At 40.2% G+C, this 12,091-nt stretch overlaps 1 protein-coding gene across 1 annotated transcript in view; it reads left to right on the forward strand.

Moving 5' to 3' along the window:
* The window catches only part of LOC141907713 (rho guanine nucleotide exchange factor 11-like), a 73,475-nt gene that overhangs the window by 44,785 nt on the left and 16,599 nt on the right, over positions 1-12,091 (forward strand). Inside the window, exons 13-23 of the mRNA XM_074797451.1 lie at positions 2,891-3,073; positions 4,015-4,152; positions 4,529-4,636; positions 4,905-5,003; positions 5,703-5,871; positions 5,990-6,104; positions 6,793-6,834; positions 7,634-7,799; positions 8,066-8,180; positions 8,959-9,102; positions 11,324-11,476. Coding sequence (XP_074653552.1) covers positions 2,891-3,073; positions 4,015-4,152; positions 4,529-4,636; positions 4,905-5,003; positions 5,703-5,871; positions 5,990-6,104; positions 6,793-6,834; positions 7,634-7,799; positions 8,066-8,180; positions 8,959-9,102; positions 11,324-11,476 — 1,432 coding nt within the window. The remainder of the gene's footprint in view (positions 1-2,890; positions 3,074-4,014; positions 4,153-4,528; positions 4,637-4,904; positions 5,004-5,702; positions 5,872-5,989; positions 6,105-6,792; positions 6,835-7,633; positions 7,800-8,065; positions 8,181-8,958; positions 9,103-11,323; positions 11,477-12,091) is intronic.

A 12,091-nucleotide genomic window follows, 5' to 3' on the forward strand; every position in this document is an offset into this window, starting at 1 on the left:
GAGGCTTTCCTTATTATTACAAAGCTAGGTTGATTTTTCCTGTGTAATATCGACATATGCCGCAAAGCTTTTAGGCAGACATCAAGCTTTTAGGCAGACGACGACGTCGCAGTATCTGGTCCTATGTGTATTTTGATGAGATACAGTTTGGCTCATGAGAAGATGATTGCTGTATTATGGGAAATCTGTAGTATCGTGTTGCCGTCTGTCACGTCACACACAGAGCCCTGTGTAGATGATACGTGGACTCTTGTTGTTTATTCTGGGGGGTTACGGTCAGACTGCGATGGTGTGATGAAATACCAGATAAAACGCAACTACAGGGGCCAGTTTTTTAACAACCGACCGGTGCCTTCTCTAACTGGGGGGTGTGGAGGGGGTGTTATATAGAAGTGATAGTCATATTGCTAGTCAGTTGACTCATAATTAAAGCCCTAAAGGTGAACAGATTGAAAGTGTGTGAAATATGGGGGATAGAATTGGAATTTATTAAATCTATTTCAGCCAGTGCATTGTTCGAAATTGAATTGTTCCAAATGCAAAATAAAAAACAAAGGTTATGGAATCTTTTCAGTGAATTCCGATTCTATATCAACATTGGTTAAATCTTAATCTACCTGTTGCTAATAAGACTCCACTCGAGAATGAATAAGGCTCCAATCCATAGTCGTTTATTTGACTCATCAATCCAGCCCGAACTGAACGGATTAAGAGTGAAATATAGAAAGAAAATTGTAATTGATCAAACCCATTATCAGACTGTGAACCGTCGAAAAGCAGGTTTTCATATGGAAAAGATGATTTTTTGTTCGAAATTGAATCGTTCCATACTCAAAAACATAAAAGTTATAGAATCTTTTTAGCGAATTAGGATTCTACATCGTCGTCGGCCGGTTAAATCCTAATCTACCGTTCAAAAATCTCCATCCGCTCTAACGAACACACTGATGGACGAAGCTTGCTATTAGGTACCCTGTATGAATTTTCAATAATCTCCAATGTAAAACCGCCTCATCGCTGTCTTGGTGAGTTGAGCTATAACAGTGGCGTGCGCTATATATAGATATATATATATATATATATAAAACAGTGTTTATTGGTATGTACGCGGTGACAGCAGCAGCAGCAGCGGCGTGGATTAGATATTAGTAGATCGTTTTATCGATAGTTGAACCTAAACCTCGTCGTTGTAATATCGGCCTCGATGTTCTCAGGTATTATTGTTCCCTCGTGTGACAGCCAATATGGAATATTGTAATAATATGTGTACTACGTAGAGAGTCAGTTGAGGATGATAACGCGCAGTGCGAAGGGATTGTGCTGAAAGATGTAGTTACTACCGATGGAAATATTACATACCCTGAAAGCTCGGCACATTTAGGATACCTATACCACGAATGGAATATTGATTGCTTAAGTGGATTAAGATATTTTCTTTCTCTGAGATTGCTTGCAGTATATTGTTATTTTTTGCTTGTTAATCATGATCTGAACTCATTGCGAAAAGTTACGTTTGCTATTACATTCGAATGTCATTACATATATATATATATATTATCTACGTATATCGGTAGGCAGTGTTTGGGTAGCAAGAATTGTATTATGTTATCGAGGATTTTAGGGTACAGGGGCTATACGAAGAAAATCGAGAAATCCTGTTGGTTATATTCATTGCAAACATAAATGTATCTCGATGCATTATTACCATTATTGTCTAGTATGAATAAGGCTTCAATTCTAGTTTCTAAAGCGTCTGAGGGGAATAAAGACCGAGTACTACTTGTACTGCAGTTAAGCTTACTGCAGATGCAACCTGTGGTAATGCATATGCAAATGAAATGCCTTGTGTTTACAATGAATATACGTAATTTGACTGGATTATTATGAACTAGTAAAACGGTTTGCCTTTGCCGTTCTGCTTTGATAACCTAACTGTACTTGTGAGACGAAGACATCGAACACAGTGAATTCGTGTTACATTGATTAGAACCAATGGAATAGTGTCGGTAACATCATTTTATACGCCGATTAGCGTTCACTAACAGCTATGGATTAACGCTCACGCGTACGTACGTCGAACAGTAGTGGTACTACTGGTAAGAACGGTGGATCATAGCACGAAATCTCATCGCTCGAGTAGATTAGAATAGTAATCATCATCGTTGTAACAATATGGAAATTATCGAACGATGTCATTACAACTGCCCGTCGTATTGATAGACGCCGCCGCTGACAGCGAAAGCGGCGCGTACGGCGTCGGCGCGAACGCCGCCGAGTCGATAACGACGACGCGGCCGTCGGTGATGACGGCTTCTAAAACGAAATTAAAACGCGGCGATGTTACGCTCGTTTCGTTCAAACGTCTTCGGGTACGTAATGCGTACGGATTCCGCTTACGATATCGACTCAGATGATGTCGATGACACGGAGACAACCTCCTTCGGCAGGGATTCGAACCTGATGGCGTCGCTGACTCTGTGACGCTAGACCGGGTGTGCGGGTACATGCGCAGGTTTGTCGCAAGGAAACTCGTGGCACCAATCAAGTTGCCTGTTGTATGATGGCTGAGGCAAATTTCATGGATAAACTATAAATGGAAACATCCAGCCAGAACAAAACAGGATTTCTAGAAATGGCATCATCTCTAAGCTGCGCATGTACCTGTGCATTCGGTCTAGTGTGGCTGGGTTTTGTGCCGTGGTGTGCCATGTGGTAGGGTTTGTACCGTGGTGTGCCATGTGGCAGGGTTTCGTACCGTGGCGTGCCATCGGGTCCAAATCTTTACTGGAGGAGGATGACATGAAATGTGAATGTGTGTCATCTTCCATGTTTCGTATGTATATATGTCAGGTTAGTTGAATGAATGAATTTTTTCGTTTTTGTTTTACAGACGCCGTCTCTGCCGACGAGTATGTACGACAGTGGCAGTTTGTCGGATTCGCAATCGCCGCAGCACAGTCCGATACCGTCACCCACACCTATGCAACAACAAGGCATTGTCGAATACGTCGAACCCTCCGAGGTCCGTGAGGAAGTTGCGAAAATACACGAACCAGTCACAGTATCCACAGTGGTATGTTGAAATGAGATGGCAGTTATCGTCTCGAATTTCTCAATGCACTTCCTGGGCGTCATATATTTGGAGAATATTCGCAAAAGGCAGGGGCGGATCTAGGAAATTTGGAAGGTCGGGGTCCAAAAGATATGAAGAGGCATTTCTCGGATAAAGCAGCCATTTCATAGGCTACTAGCGGGGTCCCATCCTCGTTATTAGATGTTTTTGATGAAGTGCGTGCGGGCAACCTCAATGGGAAGGCAAGGGTCGGACCCCTGAGACCACCCCCTAAATCCACTCCTGAGGAAAGGGTAGAGTACTATTCGAAAATTGCAATTTTCGCATTATGTTCAGCACCTCTTGTGGAGGAGGATGTAGCAGGTCTTGTCTGCCACCTGTTGACTCAATTCAACCGACTGATTCTCGCACCATGCATCGGGGTCGAAGTTGTGGAAAAGTTACGTCTGACATTTCCTTACAGACATTCCAGAAAGTTGGCTGTGACATCACAATTTCCTGTGATGTCAAATTAAGCTTTGCATGTTCCGATTATAAATGCATGAAATGGCTTGGCAGATTCAGGCGATTTTTGTCAATGAGATATTCAACTTTTTTCGAAGAGTCTATAATGTTCTTCATTTTGAATAAGCCATCAAAGGAGGCGTTAGGTCTAACAATCGATTTGCAATATGAAGAACTTGATTTGGCTGCTGCTGGCTTTCATTATTCGGTGTTTATGTAAATAATGATTTGTCGACCAACAGGTATCCATTGCAGATGGCCTCAGGTTCATTCGCCAGTCAATTACTGGCAGATTTAGTGATCGATGCCAAGGCCGTGGGGAGCTTCTACCTGCCTTACATATATAAATCTGGTTATATAACGCATCGAATATGCATTCGACGAAGGAGTTGATGTTGTAGTGGAGTAACGGTGAAAATCTTATGAAATTCTTTCAGCCTCGTTTAAAATCGGCCGTTATCGAACACGGTCCGGTGGAACCGATGCAGTTGAAGACGGCGCAGATTCACACGGTCGCTCATACGGAGCACATTATGAACATGGAAGAAGATGAGTTCAGCGCCGATGAGGAAGTGGTATGTTTAAATTTTTCTTCTATCTTCCGTAACGATTCTTAGCAATCTTTTCATCTTAATTCTCGTTTGACGATCATTTCTCGGAACAGAGAAATTCTTGTTGACGACAAACACCGGCATGGCCCATTAATGCCATTTAAGTTAATTAAAAAGATTTATTCATTGAAAATAGTTGTTTTAATTTAGTTGTTGCGACTAATCATACTTTAGTTCGTGACTCTAGTCCCATCTGAGCTGTATGACATGATTTTGGTACTCAGACAAAAGATTTATTATGAACTGTTGGAGCCTGTACAAAAGATGACTGATGTCTCCTAATTGTGTTTGCATATCATATACAGCGTAATAGACTGAAGATTTATTTTGTATTTTTCAGTATGAATCGTCTCAGCCTTTCAATGATCTGGCAAGTCTAAAGGATAAACCAGCACATCTGACTGTATTCCTCAATTACATGATATCAAATAGCGACCCGTCGCCATTGGTAAGTGTGTCATTTTACTTGTGAATTTTTTGATCAGCTGTTCGATAGGGAATCCTAATGAGGCGGAGATATCAGGATGGTCCGTGAATGTGACAGTTAGTGTATGCTGTATGCGAGTAAAGAATAGAATATATATATTAGAATACAGCACGTAGAAATGTTTCGCCTCTAGCATAAAAGCAATGAAATTTATCAACCTACAAAGTAATGTATAGAGTATAAATTCTAGCATGATGAATTAAATGGTTACTTTGTATGTCTCTTGCAGCTATTTTATCTAGTGACTGAAGGATATACACAAGGTAGCGCTAAAGATATGCGAAAATGGGCTTATGAAATTCATTCTACATTCCTTGCTGAAAAGGCTGTAAGTATATACGCCAGTATGTTATGCCGGTCTGTTCGCTGTGTTTGTATCAATGCAACCTGCATCTACTGCTCTGAATAACAGGAAGTGACACTATTTATTAAAAAAATCCCGCATTGTTAATATGAATGTCAATTAAATACTACGTGTATGATTCAATCTATACTATTGATGTATTTATTCATAACGTACGAATGTGAAAACCTATATTCTGATGGTTTCCAGTTCTAGCGGGGTTTGCTAGTCAACCTGAAAACTGTGTTTTGCTTTGTATGGATTTTTGTATCCCACATGCTCATTGCCTCTCCACCTGGGGCAAATAAATCATTTACCATCTTTGGGGATTTCGCCTATCCTACTGGGGCCAGTTGCTCAAAAGTTGGCTAAAGATACCGGCTGATAAATACTGCAGTAACAATGAACTTTCAATTATCACTATGTCAACTATCGACTGGTTATCTGTAACCAACTTTTGAGCAACTGGCCCCTGAGCACTAATATTAGAATGTTGTTAGACTCTCCCTACTGAGGGATGACCCACTCATAGAGATATATAGTACTTGATATGAGAACAAGCTCAAATAAACTGTAAAGGATTCTTGATCATTGTATAAATGTTGGTTTAAGTCAATTATTACTATCAGATTTGCCAGAATTTTTCACTTAAACCCTTTCATTTTTGTTCTCATTTCTTTCTAGCCGTTGCGCGTGAGCGTGGATGACAACATCGTGCAGGGCATTGAGAACGTGCTGTCGTATAAATACGAGAAAGAGGATCAACTGCGACTTGTGTTCCAACACGCGCGTCACGTGGCCAACAACCAAATTAACGACGTGTTGACGGAATTTCGTGATAAACGTAAATTAGGTCAGTTCTGTTTTTTTGAAAATCGAATCTGGATCGAGAATATAGAAAACCATTTTTTTTTTCCTTGGTTTGATGGATTCAATTCTTATTTATGTTTGGTTGTGTTGTTTATTCGCAGGCTTAGCAAGTATGTACGGTGAAAACGATTTGCATAATTACAGTTTACCAAGATCGGAAGAACTTCGAATTATCGAGCAAATCATCTATGAACGTCACCTCAAACGTCTATTATCGTAAGTTGATTTTCGGTCGGGGTGAGTTGAGTTGAATATATTGTCCTGTCGGCGAAAGGATGTTTGTTTAACTTCTAACATCTTTCACTCTTAGGAACATATTTGAATAGTCTGTGTGTGGCTCGAACAAAACGCCATACAGGTCATTCAAACATGATAGCATCACGTCACTAGACTCGGCCATAGCACGGAATCCTGCCACACTAGACTGGGTGTGCAAGTTTGTGACTAGTCTTCTCGGGGCACCAATCAGGTTGCTCATTGTGTAATCGCTGAGGCAAATTTCACAGATAGAATATAAACAGAAAAACCAAGGCAAAAATAGAATAGGATTTCTGATTGGCTGACATCATCTCTACTGCACATATAGCTGCGCACTGGTCTAGTGTGGCAGGGTTTTGTTCTGGGATGAGTTTTGAATCCTTGTATTGGGTTTTTATGTTGACGAGTGGGACCAAGTCTACGTATGTTTTTATCGAAAGAAAATACGATTAGTTGCCGATGACATCTTTCTCATTCTTGATAACTGTAGCAATTAAAACTATCGGCGATGTTCTAACGACTGTCCCTGGGATTTTGAATTAGTCTAATTAATAACCAGATGCTCTGAGGAGTGAAAGCGGTAAATAAGAAAGAGATAGATAAGATTCATAACAGTGTGAATTGAAATTGAATCGTTTGATTGTAGTATTGCCTCGGAGAATAAGCATCAATATAGAGGTTATCATGTGTAAGTGCAAGATATTTTCAATGAACTTTACCTTATATATTTATCGCTTATGCCACTGGATTATTATGACTTCATGATGTGACGATCTGTTTGTTCGTATATGAAAACTGATTTTATTTCGTGATTTCCGATGTGGCTTCGGGCAGTGTCTCGTATACGTGTTCTGGGCCCAGTTTCACGAAATGGATAAAGGCCTAAATCGATTTAAGATAAACTGAATTAATGAAGAAATTAAATCGATTTAAGAGTTAAACCTTTTTGTGAGACTGGGGCCCTGAGTCGTAAGATTAAGATTGAGTTTCCTCGACTTTTGAGCGGAGAGCTGAAAAAACATTTCTCCTCAAATGTATATTCATGTATGTTATACGTATATGTATATATCTATATTTATATATACCGCTTGCGTTTCCTGTCACAAGGGGCTTCTCTCGCCAAAACATATTTTCGGAGGGGTGAGCGTTTGCCTTCACTGCTTGCACTATGGTGGTCATTCGAGTACTATGTTTTGTATTGCAGTCTTAGGTGTGTTCACTATTTTCTTGAGTTATACGGTGGACTCCTCCCTTTTCAGTAGCTGTCAACTTGCTAAACCAATGCGAGTTGGGTGTATTTCACTAGAATTCATTTGGTAAAAACTTCTTTAATCGGTATGCATTGAACTCGGTGAAATATTGACAGTTACGAAGGCGGAGCTTACCGAATATATATTTTCGACAAAACGCGTGTCACGGCATTTAGAAAGAAACCCTTACCCATAATGTTCGTTAGTCATTGTTTGTCTTTATGCACGTTTTTACAGAGAAGATGAAGACGCCTCTGATCGTAATACCGCCCTACTCTCCGCAATAGTTACATTCCTCAAACAAATTGGTGCTACATCGCGAGCGAAGCTTCTAGAACGAGTGCCGACCTACGTCGAAAAAGACAAGAAATTCATACTCAAGTTCAATAAGACAAATAAAAAAGTATGTACATGTTCTATTAGGCTGTAAATGGGTGGAAAGTGGCCACCCTGCCTGAAAAAATACCTGTACAACAGTCATGCCGTGCATCATATGCTTCTATGTAGCCTAAACAGTTAAATTCAACATAAATATATTATTTCAACCTAGAAAATGAATCCAAATGTGCTTTGTAGGTGGTTATACCATTGTAATGAATATTGCTTGAAATCATAGATACATACATGATGTATTTTCATCGCAATGATTCCGATTTTGTTGTTTTTCAGGCCCACATGTCGAATGGACACGCGTGTCAGGCGCAACATTATTATGTCACAACTTTTTGTAATCACTGTTCTGGCTTATTATGGGGTATCGGTTACCAAGGATACCAATGTACGAGTAAGTATCTCCCAGCACGGATGGTAATTAATGTCGAAAAAATGATAACTGGTTGATATTTTCTTTCTACTCTATACTTTTCGTCATCGTCGATTGATGGATGTTACTCTTTCATTAACTGGATGCGTGTGGTATATGCAGTATATGTATTCAATGTTCAAGCAGTTATCATACAGGGAGGCCACTGACCTGGAAAACTCAGGGAAACTCAGGGAACCAGAAAAGTCTAGAGAAAAAATCAGGGCAAACTCAGGGAATTTGATGAATTTTACACCCAAAAAACCTGGAAAACTCAGGGAATGCAGATGATGTTATTGACAGCCTGTTTCAATACGTGATTCAATGAAAAATGGATGAATTGCAACATTTTAAACCTAAAAATTTCTCTGATTCATTCAGGGAATTTTGTGTAATCACATGGAAAATGCATCAAAAGGGGATTTGCAGGTGGACAGAGAGTGATCACCCTGTCATATCAGAGAAAGTGGTAGAATTAAGAAAGTCTTAGAATTAAGATGAACATGATGAGGATTTTTGAGATTTTACTCGATGTTCAATTATCGATACCTGGTACAGTGTAACCTCGTTACGGCGAACTCCAAAGGACCTGGAAACCGATAGTTTGATGAATCCAGTATGAGACTAATTAGATTATCTTACATGGGATGCAATTCTAAGTTCGTTATATCGGAGTTCGTTGTAACGAGGTTTCACCGTGCAATGTAGTTCAGTATCGTTCGGAACGTTCGTTATTGGATTCATTTTCGTTTCGTTTCAGCCTGTGATCAAAACTACCACAAAAACTGCCTCGACTTCCCGCCTGAATCGTGCAGTACGGTGAAAAAACGCAGCAATCGAAAGTCGGTATTCGATAAGATTGCTACGGGCATTCGTAAACCTAGCGTCAACAGTGCACAAGCGAGTAAGTATTCATTGGAATCGATGTGGTCAGTGGCGTACCGGCAACATTCGCTAAAGCCCCGAGCGAGCTTCGGATTTTCGCTGATACACCTGTGCGATCAAAGAAAATGATGGCTCCAGGAAACTTAAAATTGTTGTTGTTGTTGCTCGTCATTGATTGGTTCGCGGTAAAATTCGCATCTCACGGACAAACTGTGCGAAAATATTCGCTGCAACAAAATTTTAATGTGTTCGGGGCTTAAATTTTCGCTAGTCTTTTCTGGATTTTCTGCACTTCAAAATTTTTCGCATTTCAATGAAATTCAAACTGAAGTAATTTTCTCTAGAAAGTAGATCCACTATATGTAAACCTGATTCAATTCTCACTAGAAAAGTGCATCTTAAACGTTTATCTTAAACATTTATGGCGGCTGATACGGTAATATTTGGGTGTGGAAATTTGAAGTTGATCGAACAAGATGAAGTAATAAAATTGTTAGCGGTCGTGTGTCGATGCCCCATTGGATCAATGGATCAGGACCCAAGTTCCACAGTTGTGAGTTCCGATACTTGTTGAAAATTAACTAGTTTTAACTCGGAGTAAACTCTTAATTCACAACTGCGGAACTGGATCCAGAAAACTATTCGGTGGTGAACTAATATTTTGATGAAAATTCTATGCGATTGGAGCCCTTGATTTCCTCATGATGATATTTGTGGTACGTTTCATGATGTATTCTAATAAATTTTCCTTTGCCGTCGAAGAATGGGATTTCATAACTCATTTGACCAACTATCACCTCCATTTCGACGGTAAATATACGATGTATATAGCGGCTACTGCCACTCCCAGTTTAAGTGTTCGTAACTTCGGTGACCAGGGGTTTCATTGTTGCTCAAAATGCCGACACCCTGTAGCGTTGCGATTTTCACGACCCGGTACACCATTGCGGGATCACATGGTCTGCTTTGCGCATGATCCATCCGTCCCGATTTAGCTAGCAGCTATCCACAATGATCAAACGCATTCAGTGACTATTGTTTTTCCCAACTGTGTTTGTATTTACTTAATGCCTTCTGTTGCTTTTTCAAGAAGGATTTTATGATGTTTTTGACTGTAAACAGGAGATGATGACGACGATCACGTATCAAAATAATCCACTAACAATCGTTTTCCTTCCTATATATACCAGTATATATCCTTTATATATTCAGTTACTAACCAGTTGCTCAAAAGTTGGTTAACCAGTGGATAGGATGTAGTGACAATTAAAAGTTCATTTTCACTTTGGTATTTATCCGCTGGTTATCTTGAACCAACTTTTGAGCAACCGCCCTTGCTGTTAAGTTTGTTCAGTTGACACTTGTTGAGTGTACGATATCAAGAAGTTGTAATGATTTTAGTTAAGATGTCAAAGAGTACCGGTATCTGTATTTAGTTCATTTACAAAGCACAAAATAACCATTTTATACACTGAAAATTCAATTTCCCTCTATCTTAGATGAGTTAACTTTTTCAATTGACATTAGCCAGTTGTTTTAATCAATCTATCTATTATCTTAAGCTATGTTTGATTCTGTTCAATTGAAGTCAATAAGAATTTTAGTTGTTGTTGCTCGTTTGGGGCAGAAAGTTGGAACATGAAAACCAGCCCCCAGATTGTGCATTACAAAATATTCTTAATGACTTCAAATTATTGCTTGCGTTAATAGCCGCGATCGTACAGAGCGTTTTTGGCCCCGGAACAACTGTTCACACAAGTGCCAATTGGGGGCATACCTGTTTGTCTTGGGCAAAATTTGGCCGACAAAAATGTCAGACCAGGCCTAAGCTAAATTTTAGCACTAGACAAATAATTGCGTGTGAATTGCGACTGGTTCCGGAATTGACTCACTTTGCTTTGTTTAAGCATTGTTTAGTATCAAGTGAGTGGTTTACATGTGAACGCGCTCTCTTATTAGGCACAGGCCAAATTAATTTGACTCAGCCGGATCTGTGCCGATTTGGCCCGGGCCAAATTTGGCTCTGTGTGATCGCGGCCAATGATGTTTTGTTTCACACCTGGTTTCTTAACGATAATCGATGATAAATTTCACTAATCGCTTTTTGCTTTTTGTGTTTTTTTTTTCTCTTTCGTTCCACCTACCCGCTGTGTCATGTCGCTTCTTTCACCAACCACACCTCCACCTGTCGTCATCGTTTCGTCACTGTTTCGTGTGAATTGTCGTATCGATTTCTAAAGTTCCGTCGTACTATAATCCTACTCCAGTCGAGAAGGCGCAGCGTCTGCACGATGCTAAGGAAGAAGAACGCGGTAGTGGCACGCCGACGGGAAGCGTCAGCACGTCGTTGTTAGGCAACACGGTCAAAGAAGCGACGGAAGAAGAAGAATTGGGTAAGTTACTGTAATAACCGTAATTCCCGCGCCCCTTGAGCCTAACTCAGGTCGCACTAAGATGCGATCAGATCGTAAGCTCTGATCGGATCCACTAGAAGGTCGATTTTGTAATTGGGAACCTTTTCGACATGAGTGTACTTACGACCGCGACGGATTGTCGCAGACCAATCCTTAGTGATCGTAAGGATATGAACAAGTTTAATTTCCTACGATTGAAAATTCTAAATGTCGTAGCCAATCAGCGATGAGTATTGGATCATGTGACTTTTAGAATTTGTTTGCTGACTTAGTCAAAAGCATTAGACTCGGCGATGATCGAGTCATTGTCTGCATGAGTGCTCTTAAGTTTGTGAGACAAACGAATCCGCAATCAGTGTACTCATTCATGTGTGCACTGTGGCTGTTTTAAGACGATGCAGTTGGGTCGTTAGTCGACCTGAGCCAGGCTTTAAAACCCAATGCACAAGGTGGAGGGAAATATGGAAACATAGCAACATAGTAACACAGAATCGAACATTGTTTCCCGAGCTATATTTCTCATTTCTTGAAAATGGGCACGACACAGGGAAATGTACCGAAACGCATGATTCTGTCTCCTGTTCCTGTACATTT

Source organism: Tubulanus polymorphus, chromosome 6 (assembly GCF_964204645.1).
Source record: "Tubulanus polymorphus chromosome 6, tnTubPoly1.2, whole genome shotgun sequence".
Classification (NCBI taxonomy): domain Eukaryota; kingdom Metazoa; phylum Nemertea; class Palaeonemertea; order Tubulaniformes; family Tubulanidae; genus Tubulanus; species Tubulanus polymorphus.